Raw genomic sequence first — 27960 nt, 5'->3', positions numbered from 1 at the left:
TTCCCAACATAGTCCTGTATTCGAAGTTCCAACTGGGTAACCCTTGGTTCCATACTTCAGTTGAACTTCCGTCCGTCATCCTTACCGTATAAGCATAGTCAGACGGACTAGTTTTCAACTTGAGCCTCCTAATAAGCTTCGAGTTAATTACATTGTGCGTTGACACTGAGTCAAACAACACAATCACATCATGATTGGCTACTTGTCCTTTTATTTTAATCAACTCGGGCTCATCGAAAACCATATACCCCGTTGCTGCGGGCTTTGAAAGGATGTTATCACGTGCACCGCTTACTAACTTAGTAACAGACACACTTAACAACACAGGTACTAATCTCTGAGAAGGTCCCGCCAATTGCATCTGCATATGTTCCGCATTGGGACTCTCCTGCATTTCCGCGTCGCATTCAGATATTATCATATTGGCCGTGCGACGGTCTTTGTTTAGTGGATAATCTATCCTGTCGCTGAAGGCAGCCGAAGAAACAATTCTTCTTTTCTAGCTTTTCTTTTTACTCAGGGGTCAACGAGGACTTTGACCAAGCTCGGGCTGCCATTGGAGTTACTTTTCTTTTCACTTCGAAGGTGGTACTTGTCTTTGGTTGTCCCTCAACCAGCTTCACCTGCTTGGTTTGGCCACTTGGCTACAAGACACTTGTCTTTGAAGTCCATTTCCTCTGAAATCCCCCTTTTCTCGAGTACTCATGTTGAGTCCCTGCCTGCACAAACCCACTAGGTCTGCCTCTGGCATCGTCATAGTTCAGGGCTATTGCAATAGATTCATCTAATGTAGTCACATATTTAGCCCGAACTTCCATTTTAATCTTGTCGTTCAGTCCATAGATATAGTCTTTAGGGAGAGGGTCTGTTATTTTCATAACACATTCCCTGAACTTGTCAGTGTACTCTGCCACCGACAAATTCCTCTGGCGAAGGTTTCTATAAGCATCCCAAGCTCGGGACTCTTCATCAGGTGGAAGAAAGTGTTTCTTGAATTTAGTCTTAAACCCTTCCCAGGTGGTAGGGGCAATCTGATCTTTCTGTTGCTTTATCCACCACCTATCCGTTGCCTCAATAAACAGGTGAGTGGTCTTGCGGATTTTCTTTAGATCAGATCTGATTTCACAAATGGCGAAGGCTTCTTCCCACTTGTGTAACCAAACCTCGATCACGTCAGAACTGCGCTCGGTCATCCGACCAGCGTACTTCTCCGGTCTATAGTTGGCAATATTAGGTACCTTGCCCTTCACACGTTCTGATGAGTGTATACTGGGCTCTGGCTCTGCTAGAGCTTTGCCCTTTTCATTTCTAGATGGTCTAGCCGATAAGGCTTGCACCATTTCTCTAATTTCATTTTGACCAGCATTCACTTGAAGCTGCTGGTTCATGATATGTTGTAAAGCATCTTCTAATACAGAAATCCTACCCACCAGAGTAGGTGTTGTGTGATGGGACACTTCTTGCGTAGATCGCGCTCTAGATTCACCAGGATTTACCTTGGAATCTTGTTCCTCTGCCTCCATTCTTTCAAAAGGGAAAATATATTATTATTATTATTATTTTACTTCTTTCCGCACTCCAAAACTCCAAAAGTATCACACTTCAAATTTCCTTTTGCTGTACAGGAGTAAATAGACTGAAAACTGGAAATTTGTATAGAAGGGGGGAAAAAATGCTCCCTGGAAGCTCCACGTAACGTAGATATAGTCCAACTTCCTTTGATGAAGAACCGGGTGACCTTCGGAACAGCTATGTAGCAATCCACTTCAAAAGACTCTACTGGTAATGATAATACACCTTGACTCTTTTTCTCCGTTTTGGCGTCACGCGTGGCAGAGTTGTCCCTTGTTCATCACAGGTGAATTATGCACAGAGGCAATTTAATGCACGTTCGACTCCCGTTTGCTAACAAAGCCTTGAGCAAGTGATGAATGTCGCCTATTTCAATCCTTCACCAAGGAAAGACGTCGACTAATCACCCAGAGTACTCTGCAACGCTCTGTCTCCTCGATCGTCAAAGTTTGAAAAGCCTCGATTGCAAGCTCTGATACCAAATGATACGCTCTATTTACTACTCTCTTGGATTTGTCGATTCACGGACAAGACAAGGCATCGTAATTTTCCTCCTAGCCACTCTCATGGATTGCATGCCTCCACACAAAGATACGTAATTACATTCCTTCATGCCTATCCACAAGCCTACAATTTCCTAGATGGTTCCCTCCTGCCACATGTCATCATTTTAGACCTTTAGCTTGGTACACCATTTACCCCTCTCTTTGGGGCACAATTAAAACATTTGCCCCTTGGCATTCTCACACATTTAGGTGCACCTAGGCCGGAGCACTCAGAACCACCTAATCGATGCAATAACACCCTCACCTAGGACCTTGGCAGTTACTTCCCTTAACCATTTTATTTACGCACATAAAATATTACAAAAGTCGGTCATCTAAGGGAAAATGCCCACCGATCTTTCCGAGGTCATGCTATCTCGGCTAGAGCATAACATTTGCCTACGACACAAGGTGGATATGATTCTATCCTTGTGGTGGTTGATCGTCTTACCAAGTTGGCTCACTTCATTCCAACTAGAGAGTCTGTTAGTGCCCCGCAAGTGGCAGATTTGTTTATTAGACATATATTTCGTTTGCATGGATTACCTAAATCCATAGTGTCAAACACGGATGTCAAATTTACCGGTCATTTTTGGACTGCGATATTTGAAACACTAAGGACTGAGTTAGGAATGAGTAGTGGGGATCATCCAGAAACGGATGGTCAGACAAAAAGAATCAACCAAATTTTAGAGGATATGCTTAGAGCATATGTGTGATTGAGACAACATACATGGGACAAGTGGTTGCCATTGTTAGAGTTTGCCTACAATGATAGAAAACGTTCCTCTATAGGGTTCAGTCCGTTTGAACTGAACTATGGTTATAGGCCAGCGAACCCAACTATAGTTGGAATACCTCAGAAAGTGTCTAGTGCCGCGAACTTTGTGGTTCAGATGCGGGAGATGCTAGCACTTGTGAGAGCTAACATCCGCCAAGCTATGGATAGAGCTAAGGCATATGCGGATGAAAATCGATCCGCTAGAGAATTTAAGGAAGGAGAAAAAGTTTTTCTCAGAGTTCCTTTGCACTCTTAAGTCTTTGATTGCAGGAGAGTGTGCTAAGTTATCACCTCGATATTGTGGGCCATGGTTAATTCTAAAAAGAATAGGCAAGGTAGCCTATAAATTAGAATTGCCACAGGGCTGTAAGGTGCACCCAATGTTTCATGTTTCTCGTTTAAAATTTTTTTTGCATACATGTGACTCACTAATCGAAGGTGTTGTTTTGTTTCAGGAGATAGAGGATAATGCAAGACACAAACCAACGAGAATCCTGGACCGAGGAACAATGCAAGTACACAATCAGAAGATACCCACGATGTTGGTTGCATGGCATGGTCTACCTCTATCAGAAGCTACCTGGGAATCCGTATACCAGTTACGGAGAGTGTTCCCAGACTTTATCATCGAGGACGCTGATGCTGAAGAGGGAAGGAATGTTACGCTCAAGTCGAGGTAACATGACCTCGGAAGGATCAGTCAACATTTTCCTTTAAAGGATCAATGTTTGTATTATATTTGTTTGGGTTTCATGTAAATGATAAAAAAGGAATAAAGGTCAAGGTCCTTGGTGAGGGTATAATGGCACTAGACTAGGTGGATCTAAGGCTACAGGACTTTAATGCATTAAATGTGCCTAGGGGCAAATGTTTTAAAGATATCCCAAGAGAGGGGTAAATAATGCATTAAGAAAGGACCCTACAATTGTGACATGTGGCATACTAGATTCATCTAGGGAGTTTTGGGGCTTGTTGGGAATAAGCAAGCATGAGCTTTTACGTAATTAGATCTATCCATGAGCTTGCTACCAACGAGGTTGGCTGGGAGGAGAAACCAAGTGCCGGTGCCCGTGATTCCACGAAAGGAAGGCATAAATCACTTTGTAATGTTTCATTGCCCTAGAACCCCTTCTTAGCAAGGGGGAGGCCATGGTGTAGGACATGGGCAACAGGCTCAACCACAAGCAAATGTTGGTATCACTCCAAAGCAAAAAAAGATGGGATACATGCAATGCGTAGGCTTTGTCTTTGATTTCGATTTCATTGAAGTGGTAAAAAATAAATAACATTTGGTCCTACCGGACTTCGAAGCATGCTTAAAACACTCTAGAAGCAATGTATGATGCTCATAATGAGGCAAGAGTCTCATTTTTCAAAAGAAAGCTTGATTCAGTGCATATGAATGAAGAAGCTTCAATGATAGACTATATCACGAAGGTTCAGGACTCGTGTGAGCAGCTTCTGAATATTGATGAAGTCATATCAAATTCACAACTTGTCTCTACTACACTGAACTCCCTATCGGAATCATATTTTCCTTTTCTCATAAATCGCTCAACTTGTCTACAGCCCTATCACCTTTCAAGAGTTGGTGGGACTTTTGCTATAGGAAGAATAAGACTTGTCAATGAATGCACACGGTGGAGAGCAAGATTTTGCTGTGATAGATAAGGGTAGAGGCAAACATGTTGCTGGTCATACTTTTGGAAAGGACAAGAAGGATGCAAAAAAGCCCGAGAAAAAGGGTAAATGCCATTATGGTAAAAAGTCAAGTCACCACATTAATCAATGCCAAAGAGAGCTGCAAACAAGAAGGATAAGAAGGATACCGAAAAGCCCAAGTTAAGGGCAAATACCCTTATTGCAAAAAGTAGAGGCAAACATGATGTCATATGCAGCTTGTTGGCAGCAAGTATCTTGTGCCAATAACTGTTCTTATCCTATTAGAGGGTTTGGTGAGATTTTGCTTGCAGCAATTAATGGCTCCCACCTCTACATTCATGATGCTTTGTATGTCCCTAGGATTTTCTTTCCATTTCCTCATTTATTAGAAGAAGGTTTCAGGTCATCTTTGAGGATGACAAGTGTACGGTTTGTGACAGGGAGAATGATTATGCTTTGGTCTTGTCAGGCACACTCTGTCATGGTCTTTTTCAGATTTAATGCATATTATAAAAGAGAACAAATTACATATGCAGCTTCTACATCTACATCTACCTTTGGCATGCAGGATGTAGAGTCGTGGCATGCGAGGTTTGAGAATGTGAACTTTGGTAGTCTTTTGCTCTTGCATGGATTTCAGATGGTAGATGCTTGCCTCATTTGGAAAGCAAGGGTGTATTCTTGGAAAAATGCACAAGTTCACATTTCTTAAGGATGGTGCACTTCGGCTTGCGAAGAAATTGTAGCTAGCTCACATTGATGTTTGCGGTCCTATGAGGACTCAATCTCTTGGAGACCATTTCTATTTTGTTACTTTTATTGATGACTTCTCAAGATTCACTTGGGTTTTTGCAATGAAGTATTGGTGTTTAAGTATTTCATTGCTTTGCTGAAGAATCAAATTGGTTGTAGGACACAGACCCTACATTGGATAGAGGGGGGGAGATACATGTCCAAGGAGTTAGCAACCTTGTTGGGTGAGAAAGACATCATACATCAATGTACGGTTCATGATACTCGTCACCATAATGGAGTGGTTGAGCAGACAAATTGGTCATTAATGGAAATGGCAAGGTACATGATTAAGGCCAAAGGACTTGCTTACAAGTTTTGGATGGAAGCTTTAACATGCTCACATCATGTTTTGAATAGGTGTCGCATCAAAGCACTTAAGGTTATGAACCGTATCAAGCTTGGTATGGAAGAAGATGTAACATGAAATGGTAATCTGATCGTGTAATTCACAACAAGACCTTTAAACCTTTGGCGAGGGATTAGCATTGTACACCATAGAGAGAGAAAGGAGATGAGGGTAGAGAGAGAGAGAGTAAAGTCGACAACCGATTGGGTCCCTGTACCCACTGAGGGCCCCCTCCCCCAATCAGGGGAGAATTTGCTTTATACTTGGAGAATTGAGAAATACAAAGAACACTTTTCAAGAGAGCACGGAAAACGTGCTTCTAAAGAGCTCACTGTGCACACGTATGGCAAACCCAAATACTTGAGAGGCAACACCGACCAATATTGAGACCTTGATGCTGTCCACACTAACGATGTAGGATGCTTCTGCAAGGCAAGGGAGAGGCTTGTGCTGTCCACTGGAATGTAGGATTACTGCGTGAGTGAGAGAGTGAAAGCTAGGAGTGATAGATCCTTTAAAAGAGCTGAGAGATAACTGAAATAAAGAGCTGAGAATGAGCTGTGTAAAACTGTAAAAGATAACTGAAAAATTGACAAGTTCTGCCTAGCCTCAGGGGGACTTGTCAATTGGAACAAATCAAAAGGCATCTGGACTGGAGCTCAGCAGGATACCCCAGCATGGGGAGGAGACAGAGGCTTTGTATGGATTCCCAGAGGCACCTCCAAGAGATATCTAGGCTTCCAGGTTGGCATGGAGGTGTCCCCAACGCAATAGTTTGCCCCAGTTCTTGAGAGTATCCAGAGAAAGCTAGCCTACTGGAGTATGGCTAGACTTTCTTTGGCTGGAAGAGCGCTGGTACTCAACCAGGTGCTACTAGCGTCTATGTGGTACGTTGCGTCATGTTGGTGCTTTCATGCTGACTCGATCCGTCAGGTGAGGAGATTGCTTCGGAACTTTCTGTGGAGTGGTGGTGATGGTTCTGAGGACACTAGGGCCAAAGTTTCATGGGATACTATCACTTTACCCTCCTCGCACGGAGGACTTGGGGTTCTTGATCCGGAGATGCAGAGCAGAGCCCTTTTAGTCAAACTTCTTGTTAGAGGTTTGACTCCAGGAGATCAGCCGTGGAAGCAGTTCCTACTGCATATGGGATTCACCAGTGCACCCCCAGAGCAGCAGGCCAGTGGGCAGGTAGAGTCAGTTGGATCTTCCTGACGGACCAGCATTCTCAGCCTTCCTCACCACTTGTGAAAAGGCTTATTCAGATATGGGATCATTTTCGACAGCACCTCATCAGAGCAGTTCCCTCCTCCAGAGAGGAAATTGCTTGACAGCCACTTTACCACAACCCCCTGGTTTGGTATCAGGGATCTTCCCCTAGTACAGAACTTAGGACTCCCTTGGCCAGATGGCATGCTCAGGGGGTTGTGACAGTCGGAGATTGGTTCAAGGGAGGTGTGGAGATGTCAGAGGAGGTGATTAGAGATAGACACGGGCCACTTGCACAGACTGCTGCCACCAGATTACTGATCATGAGAGCTATTCCTCAGGAGTGGAGGGATATACTTACAGATCCAACCTATGTTCATTCCATCTCTACTTGGTTAGGTTGTTTTAGTGAGGCTCGGCTATGCATTGGAGTTCGTTTAGGACCGGCACCGTTTCTTTATTTTGAGACGAACTCCTCTCACAGATTGTATCCCACTCATCCCCTGGATCAACCCCTGGATCGACAGGAGCTCCTTTGGCAGAGAGTCAAGATCATTGGTTGCCTGGGTAAGGAATGGGCCACAAATCCTTCCACGTTGACCATTGTAGAGGATACTAGATGGAGACTTTGGATTTTTCAGGGTTGACCTCTTGCGGAGGTCGACTGGGACCCAGGTGAGTGGGCATGGCCTGCTCTGGTGGCAGGCGATCGTCCTCTTCCCTTTTTCCAGTACTCAACGAGGGCAAGTTACAGGCTTCAGCAGAGAGACTCTCATCACCTACCATCTGCCTCCCAGCATTGGCACGCACAGGGACATACTGCAGAGCTCTTGCTAAGCTACTGGACTCACTTTTGGGGCATCAGTAGAGCCAAGAAGTCTCCTACTTTCTTTGGCTCACTATACATAGGGGCATACCTGTGGGTACTTGGCTTCAGCAGATGGGTAGACCCTCCTTGTGTATGCGTTGTCAGCTAGCAAAGGAATCTAGCAAGCATTGTTTATGGAGCTGCCCCAGCTCTAGAGTGGTATGGACAGGTATCTTCAGGTTGTTCTCACATGTTACATCCGAGTCCTTTCTGATGACATGGGGCGCTGCCCTTTGGGGGAGAGGATCTGGAGCCTTTACTCTCTTTGAGTCAGAGCCAAGAGACCACGGTTTCTTCATGCAGCGTCGCTAGAGACGGGGTCCCACAGAGGCCAGCATCATGGAGCCGCAGGATTTACTTTTGGTACCTGTACCAGCTCAAGATTCCATGCCTACTTCAGCTGCAGGGTCAGCCTGGGAGGTGATTTCCAGCATTACCCTATGGCGGATTTGGTGTTCGCGATGTTCTTTTGTCCTTGGGGGCCATTTATGCACGGAGGCTGACACTCTCGTTTCCATTTGGGCGGAGATTATCTTCACTCTCAGGAGTCAGTGGGAGCGGTGTACAAGCACCTCTTTGGCAGCTCGTGGGAGACTTTTATCCTTCATGAGGACATGGGACTGCTCATTATTTTTTCATTTGACCCCTTTTGGGATGTCGTGGCATTTTAGACCACCTCCATGGCTTTTTTGCCACATTGTTCAGGCTAGGGATAGAGTACTTTCTCTCCCACCTGTTGTATGATTCGTTTTGAATGGAATATATCACTTTTTTATTTTTTTAAAAGAGAACTGAAAAGAGCTGCTGAAACAGACCCCAAATCTTACTCCGTTCGCTGTCCCGACTCCCCGTCTGATGCGCTACGTGAACACCTTCCCAGAGGGCTGAACTGATGCCAAATGCTGAGACTGGTCAGAGGGCCATTGGGGGTGAGTGTCAAGCTGTTCAGAGGGGGCTGAGGAGGAGCTGTAGGAGGCTGAAGTACTGGGAGAACTGAATGAGGAAAGAGGGCCTGGAGGCCCCCTATTTATAGAGCCTTTGGGGCTGGTTGGATGGCCCCATAAAGGCAGCCCGAGGCCCCATAAATGGCAGCCCTAGGCCCCATAAATGCAGCACTAGGCCCCATAAAGGCAGCCCTAGGCTCCATAAAGGCAGCCCTTACTTCCGTACATTTGAATGAGCATATGCACATGCACCTCAGGAAAGCTTGATGACCAAGCTGAGAGTGCATATTTATGGGCTATAACATTGAAAGCAAGGGCTACAAACCTACAATCATGCTATCGAGAAGATGTTCGCTAGTAGAGATGTTATTTTTGCTGAGAAATCAGATTTGCCCATTTCTTATGATGTTGGAGCTGATATGCCTGTTGAAAATCAGAATTTGCAGCATGGTTCACAAGTGGTTGATGCCTCAGCTCAACCTAGGGCTCGCCTTGTCAATCAACAACAAATTGCGGATGCTGTGGCAGAAGAAAGTTCAGCAAAGCAGGAAGCTAGGACAGTCCCTTGCTGGCTGCTCTGTAGTCTCCAAGAGAGCAAGCTCTCGGCACCACCTTCTGATCGCACATGTCGTGAGACTAGAGACATTGAGGATGCCAACTATTTTGATTCCGCTTGGACATTGGGGATGCCAACTGTTTTATTTCAGCTTGGGCCAGTAATTTGCTGGAAATGAATGAACCTGCTTGTTTTGATAATGCACATTGAATGCAAGCTATGCAAATGGAGATTAAATTAAATCACAGATTAGATGGATCTATTAATAGGTACAAAGCCCGTCTTGTTCCAAAGGCTATGCTCAAAAAAAGGGTATAGACTATGACGAGACCTTTGCTCCCACTCGTAGTATGACGGCCATTAGGTATGTGGTTGCCATGGCTGCATTTTTTAAATAGCATATCCATCATTTGGACATTAATACTTCATTTTTGAACCTGGAAGAAGTTTCCGTGTCTCAACCCATTGGTTTTGTTGTACTTGGCAAGGAAGACAAGTTTGGATGTTAAAGAAATCCTTGAAGGCTGCACTGCAGAAGACATTTGAGAGGTCGAATTTGGGGTTTCTCACTATTACGAATTTGTACAAGGTGACAATGGCACTGGTTTATTGTAGTCCAAGTACATTGGAAAACTGCTTGTCAACGGTTCAAGTTTTAGAATTGCAAGCCCATGAACAGAGCTTAAGTTATTTGTGCATGATGCTAGTGAGCCGTTTGATGCCATCATTTACAGCCAGGCTATGGGATGCCTAATTTGCTTGTGTAATATACATCCACACATTCATCCCAGTCAAGCAAACTTATGCACAACCCGAAGACTTCATATTGGCAGACTGTGAAGCGTGTTTTCAGATACCTGCAAGATCCTCGGTCTCTCGGTTTGCTATGTCCCACGGGGAGTAGCTTGCATTTACATGCTTACAACGATTCGAATTACTGGTGATTTTGACACTAGGTAGTCAACCAGTGGTAATTGTTTCTTATAGGGCCGCTTTCACAACCACAATGGAATGTGTCTAGTTGAGACATAGGTTGGCAGATCTACATGCATCATTGGAGGAGCCTACTCCAATTCTCACTAACAGCCAACATGCCATTGCCGTGATGTGGATCCTGTGTTTCATGCACTAACAAAACACATGAAGATACGTTATCATTTGTTAGGGAGCAGCTACATGCAGGGGCGATCAGCTTGGTCTTTTGCCCTACACATCAAAATGTGGCAGATCTCTTCACCAAAAAGTTACTCCGTGAAAAGGTTGAAGCTTTGGTACTCCACTTCACGTCATGAGGCCACAGAAAGTAAGAAGCACAACAGAAAGCTAGAGCAAGGGAGAAAGAAAGTTTATTAATGTCTGCAGAAGGCCAAAATAGCATGAGACTGAAGAAACTAAAATCGACATGAAAGTGCACCCCCATGGGAGGAACTAGAGGTGTGTATCACACCATGTCCTATCGTGTGTCATCTGTCCAATGTTTATCATAAGTAGTCTGAGCTCTACGTCAGCCTGACTGAGGCCCCATTTAGGAGAACCAGTGTCTCTAGAACATGTCCAAGATCCACTACAAGCATTCTTAACTCCTCTCTGTGGGGTGTACTTGCGCGTGGCTTGAGACAGCCTAGCATCAAGATGCGGCAATGACTGTATCTCCAATGGGGCGAGTGCTCATGAGACCTATGTCCAGTCTCTTGCTGACTTGGCATGCTAGAGAGAGAGAGAGAGAGAGAGAGAGAGAGAGAGAGAGAATTTCAGACCATTGTAAGCATCTGCAAAGATTTTACAGAAGGATTTGATTTATTAATTCTTCTAGAAATAAGAGGAGCACACTGAACAAACTGAACAGACTTACGTGATCTGCCATGGCCATGCCACTGAGAGCTGCAGCCTCAAGACTGGAACCTAGAAGCCAGTCCCCACAAATCCCTACCCTTCCATATGCATCAAAAATGCATGGCAGGTTTGGAGTATTTGTAGGAAGAGCTGCACCCCTGATTACAAATGATGAACATAGTCAGATGAAAAACTGACAGCTTTAATCATTGAAATGGTGTAGAGGTTTGCTTGGGATGAGAGATACCAACCTTGGGTGCACTAAAACAGTAGATGTATAAGATGATAATGACATTTTCGTTTGATTTATCAGAGAAAATAAAGCAACAATCGAAGGAAGATTCATGCTACCAGAGCTGCAGTTTTGTATATATTGGAGTGGGCAATGTCCCTTCAGCCAGACCAAATGCCCTCTCAACACCTTGAAGCATCTCTCTTTTTACCCTCAGTGCTTTGGCAGTAGGGATGCTCTCCTGCAAAACAAAAATACAAACTTCTTACAGTATTCTTTTAAAAGAAGGTTAAGAGAGGCAAGGCAGATAAATATTGCTTCTCTGACCATGCCTTTGCACCAGCCGTGATTGAAACATTTGTCATACAAAATAAGATTAGTACCTGGGGGACTTTGTGCTTTTTCCCATAGGCAGCAGTGCTAAAGAAGGTCCAGCAATGTGGACCATGGTCTTGTAAGAGTTGCAGTTTTGCTGTGTTGTTCCCAATCCATGAAAGAGAATCAATGCCTGCAACAAATGCTCCATCTACCTTCATACCTCTGCACAAAGGCAGAGGCTCTTGAAATGCTGCCATCAGAGCCCAGATAGAGCTAAGCTCCAGCCTCTGCAACAAAGCACATAAGAAACATGAGATGAATAAATTCAATACCACAGCATAACACTTTGTGCCTTAATTTGGCAATGAAATCTTTAAAAAAAGGAATTATGCATCTCCGCCCTTCACAATGCGTTTGACAAGTAGATCATGGCGAAACACATATCAGAGAATGTCCTTACAAAACAGCAGCAAGCTTGGAATTGTGCTTGTCTTGGTTTAGGACCAATGCCAATGTACTATATGATATGTTTTTCATCATGGTGCAATTGCCAATGTACTTTATGATATGTGTTTCATCATGTCAAAAGCAATTGCACTTGGGATCATGGTCCCAAACCAACATAAGCACAATTCCAAGCTTGCTGCTGTTTGGTAAGGACATTCTCTGATCCATCACTGCAACTGGTTGCAGGTTGAAAAAGAATTACAGGAAGAATGGCATGACCATGACCATCCAGCCTAGTATCTCAAGCCAAGCTCACCACCAAGCTAGAATGTCTAGGCATCCATAAGGCTGTAATGCCTGGACTCTAAAACACAATATTTCATATCACCATTTATCATCTGAAGTGGCCACATCTAATTATTAGCCTCCTGTGAGTATCCAGGACCTGCAAATCAATTACCCAAATTGTGCTTAACTATACTAGTCATTTACTTGTACAGCTGCAACCTCAAGCTGTGTATAATCTAACAGCTAACTTACAACTTCAGTTTTTCTTTGCTGAAAATGATCCCTTCCTGTTGAGTACGAGCACAGGCACAGTGTGCATGCCTTGATTGCATGAATCTCAACTCCAAGGAGACATAGCTATCTAAGACAAGGAAGGAAAGTTTACAAGCAGTCTACGGATATACATTACAAAATCAGCAAGAGTCGAAGTGACCCATGGATGAACATATGTATCCACAAGACTTAATATTGTTCATTTGAATATGACATGCGGCAAACAAATTTACACCAAGGTTGGGCTCCTTGACACATGCATCAGAACTCCTAGCTAACTTCCCCACACATACTCATGAAACTACCTGACCTCTAAATGGAGGTAATAGCTTGAAAGTAAAGAAAGGAGAAAACGCACATCTCATTGGATTGCACCAAACCTCATGTGGCGAATATTTTTTTCAACAAAAAGGGAATATATTCCATTCAAAACAACTCAGTACTGAAGTACAATTATTACAGCAGAGGTGGGAGAGTGTTCTCCATCCCAAGCCTCCACCAAAAACCCCCAACAACAGAGACAGAGAGTAAGCTCAATCTCATAACCCTGTGGAGAACATTTCAATATTGCTTGCTATCTTTGGAATGAGCGAGAAACTAGTCAAATTGTATGGATGTCATGAGGCTATCATATGAATCATGAGAAATGCATCCACTATAATCTGTACTTGCTCTTTGTCTGCTCCAATTGGCACTAAGCAAAGGATGGTTTTGATTTCCTTCAAGCTGTGTTGCTGATGATTGCTAGAATCGCAGCACCTGTTCTTCCCTCGCTAAATGTTCGTACTTCAATGTGTGTGGCCTAGACACCCTCAAGCTCTATGTAGATCCTGTTAGAAGTTCTCACAACAGAGGGTAGCTCTGATACCATGTTAGAAATGATCCCAACAGAGGGTATCCCACAACGGAAGACTGATAGAACATCCCAAGAATTACATGCGGAAGTGCTTGACTACGGAATCCAAAACGTCTTTACTTAATGTGTACTCAAACAACCATGTGTGTGTGTGCAGACTAGTAAATAGAAACTGCTCCAGAGATATAGAACCGACGAAATATATTTCCGTCCACAACCGAAGACAATACAAAAGAGGTCCAAAGTCCCACCAAATCGTGGTCCTTTGTCCCTACCAAAATGTTGTCCTACTACCTCCGTGGCACTTCTAGATCCATGAGTCCGCGTGCTCCTTCCCTTGCTACTGTAGACTTGGTCGCCTGGGCCCACAAACAAACCTCAAAGCTATCCTTCCATATAGCTACCTGTGAGGCAGTGAATGACTAGAAGACTTCACCTCCTCGCTGCCTTAATGTGCAGCCAATGGTGAGGCCCAAACTTCTCCTGTACCCTGTACCTTGCTGTCTGGATGATAGCCAAGGGTGCAATCCTTCCTTAAGCTCTGTCTACAGTACATAGCTCCCTAGGTCCTCCTAGATGCAGGCCCCAAGCTTTTCTGCTCCACTTCTCTAGTGGCTCCCTTGATCCTTGTACAACTCTTCTTGGCTCTTTGTCTGCAAGTCCTTGCCACCTCCCTTAGTCTCTTTGGAAGCCCTTCTGGCTGGCTGTACCCTGCTCCAACCTGCACTCTGAAGCTCCCACACTAGATGCCCAAAATCTCCAGAGTCCCAATCTCCTTGCTGCCTTGGAGTCCAGCCAAGGGTCTTCATCATCATGACCTCTTTGTCTGTTGTTGATAGCCACGTCCTTTTCCATGTCTTGGTCCTTGAGGCAGGCCCCCTTCAACTCCAATCTACTCCCTGCTTGGACTCTTGGTGAGTGAGATATGAGGCCCCAAAAGCCCCTTTATATCAGGGAAGTCCTCATCCCTACCAGCCTTCCATATGACCGACCAGGTTTCCTGGATCCTTCCACTTTCCAAGCCTGCTGCAGGTCCTGAACCTACCCACATCATGTGCCATGTGTCCTGCCACATAGGCGCCTGCTGCCCAAAGACTCACCACCCTGCTGCACCTCCTGCCAGGCCAGATCCAAGGGCCTTTGCCCTCACACCCTTCCTGCATATGATCGTTATCTGAGGTAGCTCCTAGTGGGGGACTTCAACGCGAGGACAAGGGCCTGTCAGGTACCACTTCTTGACTTAGAGATGATTCCACTCTACTGCCAGATATTGACCTTGAGGAGGCAGGTATGCTACGGGTTTCGGCTGACAAGCGAGGTCCATTCTCATCTTATGGGTAGGCCCTGTTAGACCTCGGCACGATACATGATCTCATTATCTATAATGGTCTTGACAGATGGCCCACTTTAGGTGGTTTCACATGCTTTCCACATGGGGGGGGCTCTAGTGTTGTTAATTACATCATGGGATCCCCTGTCTTCACATCTCGCATTACTGCCTTCACTGTAGCACCTCTCCCCCTAGGGGCTGATCATACATACCTTTTCTTTAGCATCTCCACCTCCCTTTGCACAATACCTTCCACCCCACTTAGTGCTTACTCCACCTACCACGATATACGCTTTGATCGGGATCACTCACCTTCTTACTCTGGCCGTCTGTACATAACTCTCGCTTATATTGACTTCATACCCCTTTTAAAGGATCGTGCTGCCCTTGTCACCCGCTCACTACACGAGGCTGCCGTTCACGCTTTCCCCCACACCACTCGCTCCACCCGCCCACCCCCCACCACCCCCTGGAACTACCCTGTAATAGTTGGTACAATGATGAGTGTAAGGCTTTACGCCATCAACTCAGATTTGAAACCAAAAACAGTCTTCCGAGTGCACCAAATATGCTATGTGAATACCATAGACTGGTACGGAGGAAGAAACTAGACTTCGTTCGTCGAAACGAGGAGAAGCTACTAAACATTTTGTTTAGTAACAACTCTCAGGACTTATGGTGGAGATTTCTAAAAGGACGGTCCCCTCCACCACTCACTGACACTCAGATCTGGTTTGATTATGCACGCACACTTTATGACGTTCCAAATCAACCAGTCCCTGACCTCTGACACATGCCTCGTCCCATATCCTGCACCCTCTTCACTAGAGAAAGGATAAAGGATGCCGTAATGAAACTTCATAATGGCCAAGCGAAGGATCATGAGGGGCTATGCACTGAGTTCATTGCATATGGGATTAACCTCCTAGCCCCGGTTTGTTTGGAATTTCCACACACTTGGACCATCAACACTATCTCACCCATCCACAAGGCAGGGGATCCCATGAGCCCGGAGAAATACAAGACCATTATGATTGCACATGTCATGTCCAAGATTTATGCATCAGTACTTCAATCCGAGGTTAGCAAACCTGCAGAGTGTCGAGGACTTAGAGCAGCAAGACAAGCCAGATTCCAGTGTGATCATGGAACCATGGACCACATTCTCACGCTCAGATGTATCATCGAGGAGGCGAGGTCACGGAAGCAGAGGGTTTATTATTGCTTTGTGGATTTTTGCAAGGCATTTGACACGATTCCGAGAGCCCGCCTCATACGGCGCCCACAGGACTTGGGTTATGACAAGGAGATCATTTGGGCTGTCATGGCACTTTATGAGAGAGTTTCAGACAGAGTTCAGGCAGGATCCGGGTGGACAGAAGAGATCATGAGCACCATCGGGGTCAAACAAGGGTGTCCTTTGTCGCCTAGCTTGTTTGTCTCTACATTGACGAGCTTAAGATAGTGATGCATACACTGAAGGGCCAGAAGGGGGAAGAAGAGCAAGAGGGAGAGAGTGTGAGAGAGAGAAGACTCAAGTGTGCGGGTGTGAAGTGATGAGCCACACCACAAACTCATTAGTTTTATTAGGATTAGGTTTTACCCTATGACTGTCTTAAGACAGTCATAGATGTCTTATCTTTAATAAAGGGGTGGCAATGTGCCTTTACCCCAACCACCTCCCACCTAAAGGCCAATGTGCCTAAAGGGGAGAAAAGAATAAAAATTACAGCAATTTACTGTATACAAGACCATAAAATAAGAATGGTCTCATCCTAATCCCATGATGTGGCGGCAATGTGCAAACCGCTCTGTAGGCAAGCTCTTAGTGAGCAAATCTGCAGGATTATCATCAGTATGCACCTTCACAAGCTCAAGTCGCTTGTCTTCCAGTACCTCCCTGATGAAATGGTATTTTACATCTATGTGCTTGGTCTTCTGATGAAAGACCGGATTCTTTGCCAACATGATAGCACTCTGACTATCACAATGCAAAACTGGCATATCTCCTGTAATGCCCAAATCTCCCACCAGCCGAGTAAGCCATATTGCTTCCTTGCAAGCCTCAGTGGCTGCAACATATTCAGCTTCAGTAGTTGACAGTGCAATGCATTTCTGCAACCGAGACACCCATGATATAGCACCTCCTGCAAATGTGAAAATATAACCGGTGGTAGACTTCCGATTATCTGCATTCCCTGCATAGTCTGAGTCTGTAAAACCATGCACCAATGCATCCTGCCTACCATAGCATATGCACAAGTCTTTGGTACCCTTGAGATACCTCAAGACACCTTTCACTGCTTCCCAATGCCTCCTGCCTGGATTTGCCATATACCTGCTGATGACTCCCACCGCAAAAGTAATATCCGGACGAGTGGCAACCATGGCATACATCAAAGAACCAACTGCAGATGCATACGGAACCTTGGCCATTTCAGCCTTATCATCATCTGATCTGGGGCTGTCCTTACTACTGAGTTTTAAATGTGGAGGCAACGGGGTACTAATAGAATTCCCCCCCTCCATTTTAAAGCGCTGCAGTACTTTGTCAATGGACTCCTTCTGTGACAGAAACAAAAGTCCCTTGGACCTGTCACGAGTAATCCGCATGCCAAGAATATGGTTTGCATCACCTAAGTCTTTCATGTCAAAAGACTTATGCAGTTGTTTCTTCAAAGCACTAATCTCATGCTGAGATTTACTGGCAATAAGCATGTCATCCACATATAGAATGAGTAGCATCAAACTGCCATCCTTTGCCCGTTTGGTGTACAAGCAATGATCGGTCTCACACCTATGATACCCTTGGGACTGCATGAAGGCATCAAACTTCTTGTACCATTCTCTTGGCGCCTGCTTGAGTCCATACAAGCTCCTCTTGAGCTTACACACAAGCTGCTCTTTCCCTTTAACAGCATATCCCTCTGGCTAACTCATATAGATCTCATCATGGAGATCTCCGTGAAGAAAGGCTGTCTTCACATCCATCTGACATAAATCCATGTCGTCATGAGCAACAAGAGCTAACACTGCTCTCAAAGTAGTCCTCTTGACTACAGGGGAAAAGATCTCATCAAAGTCAATGCCCTTCTCCTGCTTAAATCCCTTGGCAACCAATCTGGCCTTATACCTCGGTAAAGCATTTGAATCCACTTTGACTTTGTAAACCCACTTGCATGGCAAAACCTTTCTGCCTGCAGGTAGCTGCACCAAGTCCCATGTATCATTTTGAAGTAGGGAGTCCATTTCTGACTGCATGGCTTTCTCCCACTTCTTTTTCTCTGTTCTTCCCATAGCTTCCTTGAAGCTGGAAGGCTCACCACAATCTGTCAGCATGATAAAATCAGCCACATTATTGGCTCCTGGAACAAACCTGGCAGGAGGCCGTTGTACACGGGTGCTCCTCCTAACAAAATGTTCCGGATTAGGCTGCTGTCCAGCCTGTTCGTCATGCATGACGGGTGGCTGTACCACCATATCTGGCTGTTCTACAGCCCCATCTGCTGGCATATCCAGTGGTGCATCATTGGCAAAATTATCTGGCTGATTTTCAGCCTGTATACCCTCTTGAACAGGGTTATCTGCAGCAGCCTGCTGCTGCATATAAATGGGCATTCTTTGCTGTCCAACATCATCATAAATAACCCTCCTGTATTCCACAGGTTGCACGGGTTCCTTGTGTACACTATCCTCTTTAAAGATGACATCATTGCTGCGTATAATCTTCCGTTTAACGGGATCCCATAACCTATACCCCATTTCACCTTCGTCACCATAACCCATAAAGATGCATCTGATAGACTTTGGATCCAGTTTGGTGCGCAGTTCTTTGCGTACATGAGCAAAGCACTCGCAGCCAAATACACGTAAGTGCTTATATGAAGGTGGCTTGCCAGACCACACCTCCTCTAGCACTTTCAACTCCAAAGCCTTGTTAGGCGACCTGTTAATAATGTGAACTGCTGTTTGCACGGCTTCTGCCCAAAAGCCATGGGGTAATGCAGCATAAGACAACATACATCGAACCTTCTCCTGAATAGTTCGATTCATCCGCTCACTTGCACCATTTTGAGATGCATTATGAGGGGCTGTGAGTTCCTGTTTGATGCCCTTAGCTTGGCAAAACTGCACAAAAGCATGTGACACATACTCACCCCCATTATCGGATCTGAGGCATTTCAGCCTACGACCTGTCCGATTCTCAACATGAGCGACAAACTTCTTGAAAGCATCTAAGGCATCGCCCTTATGCTTCAAGAAATAGACCCACACTTTGCGTGTGGCATCATCAATAAAAGTAATAAAATATTTTGCACCCCTAGTGATAACTGTGGCATCTCACACAAATCAGTGTGCACTAGATCAAGCGGTACTCTATTCTGGGGAGGAGTTCTCCTCTTATGAGGAGTCACAGAATGCTTGCCAAATATGCAATGATCACAAGTAGGCAAATCTGAAAAAGAAAGAGACGGCAGATAACCCAAACGTGACAGTTCTTGCATTCCTTTAACAGACATGTGTCCCAACCGGCTATGCCACAATGAAACCTTTGGCAGCTCGGTTATGGCAACAACATGATTACCCACACTGGAAACATAAAGAGGGTACAAGGTATCACTCTTAAAACCCTCAGCCACTACAGCCTGGCCATCAGTAATCACCCATTTGGAATCCCCAAATGTGGTGTGGTAACCACTGTCATCCAATAAGCCAGTGCTAATCATATTTTTCTTGATTTGCGGCACATGGCGAACACCATCAAGCATAAATAAGCGTCCATCAGGGAATACTATGTGTATACTGCCAATCCCTGCAATCTGACATGCATAGTTGTTCCCAAGATGAACAACTCCATAAGTACCTGTGTAGGAAGTAAACCACTCCCTATGAGGAGTAACATGAAAAGAAGCACCTGAGTCCAAGAGCCAGGTGTGCATGTCATAGCCATCAATAACCAAAGCATGTGCTATTATAGCAGAAGAGCATAAAACATCATGTATGTCACTGTCACTGTCCTCTGCTGCAACATTCACTGCATCCAAGTCATCTGCCTTGGCCTTGCCTTTGCCTTTGCTTCCATGGCCTGCATCCTTTGTTTCAGCCTTCTTGGCTTTCTGATCCCGTATGAACTTGAAGCACTTAGACTTCACATGTCCCTTCTTGCCACAATAAAAGCATTCAATATCCTTTTTGCCACGGGACTGACTGCGGGATTTGGACTTACTAGCAGATCTCCCCTTCTGCTGAGTCCTGCCTCTATCCTGTACCTGCAAGGCATTTGAAGACTTGCTGCTCGCATTATTCTTCCTGCTTATCTCCTCCATAAGGAGAAAGCTCTCTACATCAGCATACATAAGAGTGACATTCGAATTTGACAGGGTGGTCTTGAAAGTGTCCCAACTCTCAAGGAGGGTACACAGCAAGAAAGTAGCCTTGAACTCCTCATCAAGGTTCAATCCCTGTGCAATCAGCTGTGTAAAGATGGCATTGAACTCACTCAAGTGTGAGGTCATAGCTGTACCTTCCTTCATGTGAAGATCAACCAGCTTCTTCAACCAATAAACCTTACTGGCTGAGCTCTTTTGGGCATACAATTGCCTCTCCACTCGAGCCTTTGATAGGTCTGGCCCCCAACAAGGGTTGCCATACCTACCCGCTGGTGGGTGGACCAAAGAGTCAAAGAGAAGAGACTTGGTCCAAAGATCCTTGAAATGAGAGTGCACTACCACGCTAGTCTAACAAGCATGCATATTTCTTGCTCAATCAGGCTGGCAACGCTAGTCGAATCGTGAAATTCTGGCTAGAGAAAAGAACCTCCAAGTATGTAAATAACCTCCACTAGTAGGCCATCTAGTGTGAAGTCCTCTATATGCATGACTTCCCACTATGTATTAAAAGTCATGACCTTGGTTTTACCAAGATTGACTTCAAGTCGTGTTTCACACAAAGTATGAAGTGCATCCAAGTGATGATGGAGGCCCTCTAGTCTCCCCTAGACTCTTAATGAAAGTCTTAACCTCATCGATCTCTTCTAGCCTTTGCCATAGGCCATAAGAGGTCTTTTCAGCCTGAACATTGAACACAAGAGTGTTAGAAATAGTGAGCATGATAGCTGCCCTTGTGGACAAATCAAGCTCTTCCCAGTCATCAGCTGCCATGTCAGATGGCTTGACACCCTTCACCCTTATGGGCTTAGAAATCTTCTTTAACAGAAGTACATTCAAGCACTGTTCTGCCCATAATGCATAATTGTGTGCTCCTTCCAGTTTCTTTATGTTCAGAATTGAAGATTCACTTCCCCCTGATGCCATATTCAGATAAGGAAAGTATCTGACTCCCTGGAAGTAAAAAACGACTGAATAAAAATTCTGATTTCTCAGAAAAAACCTGCTCTATCAAGAGCCAGGAGCACTCACAATAGTGCTGTTTTTTTTTTTTTTTTAAATAAACTGTCAGGAAAATCTGCAGCAAAACAGTAAATGTCCCTGCAAATACTGTACCTTCTGACACACTGTACCGTGCTCAAATAGGCATAAACAGTAATTTCAGAATGCTGCAGCTGCTCCACAAGTGCTTTAACAGTGCATCATTGGCTGACAAAACACAAAACACTGCTGTAAACACTGCTGTACTGGCTGTACTGATCACTTCTCCCACCTCAGATGAGGTATTGCACTGAGTTAATATGCATAAACCACTTGGCAAACACCTTTTAAAAAATGACACTTCAGCCTGTCACAAAACCTGCAACAGAAAATGGGATAAATCCCAAGCAATCACCCTTCTGCCAAGGGGATAAAATGCATCTGAAGATCTCTGTCGGTAACCCAAGTGCTCTCAAACAAAATCTGGGCAAAAGCCCCTTGATCTGACACCTGAACCAAGTGAAGAACACCTCAACACTGAGGTAGCATGCAATGTGAAAATCTCTCTGACAGAATCAACCAACCGTGTAATGCATATACTGCCCTGTGTAGAAATGACATACACAGATCCCAACGTACAAACACTCAATGAGGAACCTTTTGAGCACTGTCAACGATGGACAGTTAGGGACCGAGTAAACTCGATGCGCCCTGGCCAAGCGTGGCTCAACTGAGGTTCTCTGAGTGTTGCACAAGAAATGTGACCTGCAAGAAAATGTCACCTCAACACTGCGAAAATTGAGGCAAATGTGTGCTCTCTGGCACCACACTACCTCAAGGCATTTCCTTCACGAAAACAGATAACTGTGCAATCAACCACACACTGTGGTTCTCTTCACCTCAAGCACGAGGTAAAAGAAGGTACTTGCTGTACTTTCAAGAAAACACAGTTTTAAGAAGTGAAAGATTATCCTGAATGAAGAGCAGAGAGCTCTTTCTCCTTCTCTTCTTCCAAAAAAAAAATCTGCGCCTGCTGTACTTCCTGTACCTGCGCAGTCCTACTGTACTTCCTGTACCTGTGCAGGGTACGGAATCCCAGAAGAGGGAAAACAAAAAATTTTGGAAGTTCTTCCCTGATGCAGCTCCCTGTAGGTACGACGACGTCCGTACTGTACGGACACCCGTACGGAGTCCGTACGACGGTACGGACGGCCGTACGGCCGTACACTTGCTATAGCCTGTGTGACGCTCGGACGAAGCCCGAGGGCTCGAACAGCTAGTAGCTGCTATGCAGCTGCTGGCGTGACGCGGCGCCGCCTTGCTGTAGCTAGCAGCTGCGCTACTGCCCGCGCCCTACTCTATGCCCGCGCCTGCGCCCGTGCCCTGCTCACGCTGCCGCCTGATGGCTCGCGCTGTCGCCTGCTGGCCTGCGCTGCCGCCTGCTGGCCCGTTGGCCCTTGCAGAGGCTAGGTAGAGGGGTCGAGGGGGGTGGGTAGGCAAGGGTAGAGGGAGAGGAGGCTCTGATACCAGTTGAAGGGCCAGAAGGGGGAAGAAGAGCAAGAGGGAGAGAGTATGAGAGAGAGAAGACTCAAGTGTGCGGGTGTGAAGTGATGAGCCACACCACAAACTCATTAGTTTTATTAGGATTAGGTTTTACCCTATGACTGTCTTAAGACAGTCATAGATGTCTTATCTTTAATAAAGGGGTGGCAATGTGCCTTTACCCCAACATACACAGGGGGGTGTATGTTGTTCTCTTGCGAGCACGTTGATCCATATTTTGCTCTACGTAGATGACGTGGCTCTCTTGTCTTCCTCAGCAGAGGGGCTTCAGAGACACCTAGACGCACTACAGTCCTTTTGTGAGTCTCATGATTTGAAGGTCAACCTGGGTAAAACCAAGGTCATGATCTTCAATACATCTCGAGCCATCACGTGTCAGGAGCAGTTCACATTTGCGGGGTTATCTGTTGAAATACTTTCATCATACAGTTATCTTGGGGTTATCTTCTCCGGACTCAGCTTCACTATGAGACCTGCGATGCAAGTATGCTTGAGTATAGGGTATGCTTCATTGGCCAGACTAGAGAGGCAGTGCTTCCGCTCACACTTTTAGGATCCACACACCAAGGGGTTGCTTTTTGACTCCTTGGTTCGCTAAGCGAGGATGTACGACAGCTCTTGTTGGGGGCCACACTTGTCGGATACAGAGTGGGCCCGTGTGGAGCGGCTACAAGTTCTCATGTTATCACGGATGATTCGTGGTAAGTCATCCGTTCCTCACAAGATCATTCAGGCTGAGTTTGGGTCACCCCCTTTACAACTAGATCCTGCATTTCAAGTCATCACGTATCTGTACCGAGTCAGGGAATATGGGGATTATACCTTGGGGCGTAGCAGGCTACCATGGATAGCTCTATCCTCTTCTATGGCACTTGCAGCAGGAGGAGACCAGAGGTACTGGTATGCACGTACAAAGAGATGGTTTAAGCGATTGGGGCTCCACATGGATAGACTACCTCCCTTCCAGTACAACATGGATCCGTTTTCTCCCCTCTTATCACACGAGGTCAACCAGGTTATCCGTGAGGATCTACTACAGCTACACACATTTCAGACTTGGTTGGGACCGAGTGAACTCCCAGTGAAGCTTAGCTTCTACATAGATTACTTCTTACATATCACAGCGGAGGGTTTCATTGACCCACCATGATACACGCAGATTCACCTACCCCACTCGCTGAGGATCTCTCTGGGATAGTTCCAAGTCTCTTCACACAGACTTCGCATCGAGAGCGGCTAAGCAGAGCGACTACCCAAGGAGAGGCGCATATGCACACTGTGTGACATGCAGGAGGTTGAGATAGAGGAGCATTTCATCTTCAGGTGTCCTGTGTACTATGAGATCTGAGGGTGTTTCCACTGCCTCTTCAAGGATAGTTATGGGATTTTGGCATGTTTCCTCTCCTACCCAGACCAGCGATGTTTGGCACGTTTCATTCATGAGGCACTTAGACACCGTGAGAGGATACTCCGAGCACGGAGACAGGAGCAGACGTCTTCCTCGACTGATCCCTCTCAGAGCTCTATCACGGAGTTCTTTCAGCTAGATCACATGGACCCCCACGAGACGAGGCCTTGACATGACCGTGACCCGGAGCCTATGACCCGACAACTTAGATAAAGGGTCGACACACAGATCACACTTGGGGACATCCCCTCCTTGTTTAGAGTCGGAGACCGACCGATGGGGGTCACAGTAGCCCTGGTCAGACGCAGAGCTATGACCAAGAGACGTACCAGGACTGCACCTCTGAGTGGCCGACATCACTCTATTGCCGACTTCATGCCTCCACTGCCTCATCCATCTTGATATCTTGCTGCTGCCGATGATGATGATGATATTGATGATGATGCTGAGATTGATATATAGTCGACCATCAACATGACTATGTTGTACTTAGGACTTAGTCCTGCCATTTTGCTTTTTTGCATTTTGCATTGGTATGGACGCTCGTTTAGTAGCTCCACTACCACAGCTTGTTGTATCAGGATTTTCACAGTCTCATAGACCCATCGGTCTTCCGAAGACTTTAATAAACTTTCTTTCTTTCTTTCTTTCTTTCTAGGTATCTCTCTTGATTCTTGCCCACATGGAGTACAGACTGAGTCAGTCTATTTACAGACTGGGTTGGCTCAGTCCAGCGCTATAAAAGGGCCCCTTGGCTGCCCTGTTTTCTCATTCAGTTTGCTCCTGCCTTCAGTCCTCCTACAGCTCCACTTCAGCCTCCTGTGCAGCCCCTGAGATCCTCAGATCTGGCCCTGCTCTAGCCTCAGTCCCTTGGCCATCAGTTCAGCCTGATCTGAAGGTGACCATGTAGCACAACAGTCGGAGGTTTGGACCAACAAACGGAGAGAGGTTTGGACACTGTTTCCTCAGCTTTCTCAGCTCTCTTTTACAGTTTACACAGCTCACTCTCAGCTCTATATTTCCGTCATCTCTCAGTTCTCTCATAGGATCTATCACTTCTAGCTTTTCACTCTCTCACTCACGCAGTAACCCTGCATTCCGCTAGACAGCACAAGCCTCTTCCTTGCCTTGCAGAAGCGTCCTACATCGTCAGTGTGGACAGCATCAAGGTCTCAGTATTGGTCGGCATTGCCTCTCAGGTCTTTGGGTCTGCTATACGTGTGCACAATGAGCTCTTCAAAAGCGTGTTCCGTGCTCTCTTGAAGAGTGTTCTTTGTATTTCTCAGTTCTCCAAGTACAAAGCAAATTCTCCCCTGATTGGGGGAGGGGGCCCTCAGTGGGTACAGGGACCCAATTGGTTGTCGACTCTACTCTCTCTCTACCCTCATCTCCTTCCTCTCTCTATGGTAAACAACGCTCATTCCTTGCTAAAGGTTTAAAGAAGGTCTTGCTGTGAATTACACGATCAAATAACCATTGCATGTTACATGACAGGACGAAACACGTTTTCATGTGACTATGGAACTTGCTGTCATTCTAAGCTATTCGCATGGGAGCTGCAGGGCAATCGAGGTTGTTGAGGGTTTCATTGAGAAGACTTGTCCAAGGATTAGTCTTCCATTGAGCCATATCTGAGAAGAGCGAGATGGAGGTTGGAGACAGTAGAACAGTTAAGAATTGGGAAGCAAGTGTTACAAGGTGCTGCTATTCAGCTTGTGATCTTTTGCACCAGCGGTTCTCGGAAGGATTGAATGTCAGCTTTATGTGGGAATTTTTGGGTTTGCTTTTTGTCATAGATGCTTCATATGGGATTGTGCGAATAAAGCCAGCATGTGACAAGTGTACTCACAATCAGTTGTTCTGCAATCGAGTTCACAATCAGCCCTTCTGATTGAGGCATCAGCAGTGAATAAAAGAGGGTTTTGCTTTTGGTTGCTTTAATACATAGATGGTGTTCTTTTTGAAAGAAAAATGAGAACGGGATGCCTGCTACACTACTGCAGTGCCCTCCATACACACATAGGGATAGATGCACATGCGTAAATTGCTACAATAAAAATACCAACCCTCGCTAGAATAATAGGATACAACTGAATCTGCAAAAACTAACTGCAGATACAAAATGAACCCCAAGTATGTCAAATGCTCACTGAGAAGGTGCGAAGGTGTGGAGGTGAGGAGGAAGAAGCTTCTCGGTGGCTTCTCACAAAAGCCAGTGCTTCAGCCCCATCCTATGTGGCTACACTAACACAGTGTATCCAATCAGCATGCACCAAACACATGCACTATACGCTGACTGGCTGCCCTAGAGTGAGTTAAATGGTGAGTGAACATCTGCGAAGGCAGTTTTCGCAAAATCAGGGGCAGCCAATGCAGAGCAACTCCAGGAGCTCTTCCAACGCCAAAACAAGGTGGCCAACTGAAACTGAGTTGTCCAGAAGAGTTTCTCACAGAAAAATTGAGGGTTTTCTCACAACAACAGTGCTTCCCAAGGGTGGGGGAGGTACGGGGGAGGAGGGGCAGCCTGCTGTGATACCAATTTGTGAGAAAAGGAAGCAAGGTGCTCAAAGGTGGAGCAGCAACAACTCGCTAAACTATTGTATTGAGAATGAAAAGTAGACATGAAAAACTTCCAAGGGATAAAACCCTAGGGCGTTTTAAAAACAACTAACTCACCCATTAACTGTTGTTAAGCGGGGGAGGGGAACTCAATAATGAGGGAAAAAGTGCCCCTGGCCTTATTACTAACCTAACATTGATCATTGCCTTCATATTTCCAACATGTCAATCCTTCCTCCTTGGTATATTACAGATCGAATCTCTTAGACCTGATGGATATAAACAATGCCCAGCAAGATGCTTTGACAGCTCTACTGTTCATTACTGTACCTCTTCTCTGAAGCTTCTTTTCCAGATGTAGTCAGCTGTGAGACTGCAAGGTTCTGGTTTTCTGTTTGATTAAATAGCCTAAAAGTTGATTGGGTCTAATCCCCATGCATAAATGGGCTTGCTGCTATATTTGCACCATTGTTTCATTCTTGTCCCGATTCACTAGTTTCCACCTATTTCCACTGTGAAACTGTCTCCCTTATGCATGATAATGTGGGTTTGAAACTCTCAATCTAAGCACTCAAACTGAGGCCTGTTGGATCAAGGGGATTTTTTTCAGAAAGTTCTTTCAAGATCCCAACAATATATGTAGTAAAAGAGAAAAGAGATACCTTCATCTGCTTGGCAATATGAGGAACACCAACTGGGCCAAGTAAGCGATTTGCACATTTCCCTGAAATAGACAAAGTTGATAAAAACCATCAAAGAAGCCTTCAAAAGCGCATTAACTTCTAAGCACACATCATGAAGCTGCTTGGTCTTAAGACTAGAGCAGAGACAACCATCATACACCAAAAAAGAATCAAGTGATTAACCTAGCCACTTTTGTTTGCCTGTAAGTTTCTGTGGACAGCGACCTGGGCTGTAGAGCTAGTGTATGCCCACTGTTAGGGCTGTGGCAAGATGGGAGGAGGTACAGATGACAACGACACAGTGGCAAAAGCTTGCAGGATTGCAGCAGACTTTGCAGACCGGGCCAGCACCTATTTGTAGGTCTGGCAGGGAGCGGCAGGCAGATAGGCAGAGCCCAGACCTGGTCGGCCTGCAGTAGGTTGAGTTCATTCAGCTCAGACAGGGACGGGTATCCAGCCCCTCCAGGAGGCATTGGCACACTCCCACTGATCCCATTGAAGCCCGGTCATAGGCAACGCGGGAA

The 27960-nt window shown here is 45.5% G+C and overlaps 1 protein-coding gene across 1 annotated transcript in view; it reads right to left on the bottom strand.

The window, feature by feature from the left end:
- Positions 1 to 27960, bottom strand: part of LOC147889756 (FAD/NAD(P)-binding oxidoreductase family protein) — a 62760-nt gene that overhangs the window by 19327 nt on the left and 15473 nt on the right. The window contains exons 4-7 of the mRNA XM_087391309.1: positions 27416 to 27477; positions 11727 to 11948; positions 11463 to 11584; positions 11131 to 11269 (exon numbers count right to left, since the gene is read on the bottom strand). Coding sequence (XP_087247435.1) covers positions 11131 to 11269; positions 11463 to 11584; positions 11727 to 11948; positions 27416 to 27477 — 545 coding nt within the window. The remainder of the gene's footprint in view (positions 1 to 11130; positions 11270 to 11462; positions 11585 to 11726; positions 11949 to 27415; positions 27478 to 27960) is intronic.

This window comes from Dipteris shenzhenensis, chromosome 20 (genome assembly GCF_047967505.1).
Source record: "Dipteris shenzhenensis isolate YYH24624 ecotype China chromosome 20, Dip_SZ_1.0, whole genome shotgun sequence".
Lineage (NCBI taxonomy): Eukaryota > Viridiplantae > Streptophyta > Polypodiopsida > Gleicheniales > Dipteridaceae > Dipteris > Dipteris shenzhenensis.
The sequence above is the reverse complement of the archived record's forward strand: the minus strand, read 5'-3'. Positions and strand labels throughout refer to the sequence as shown.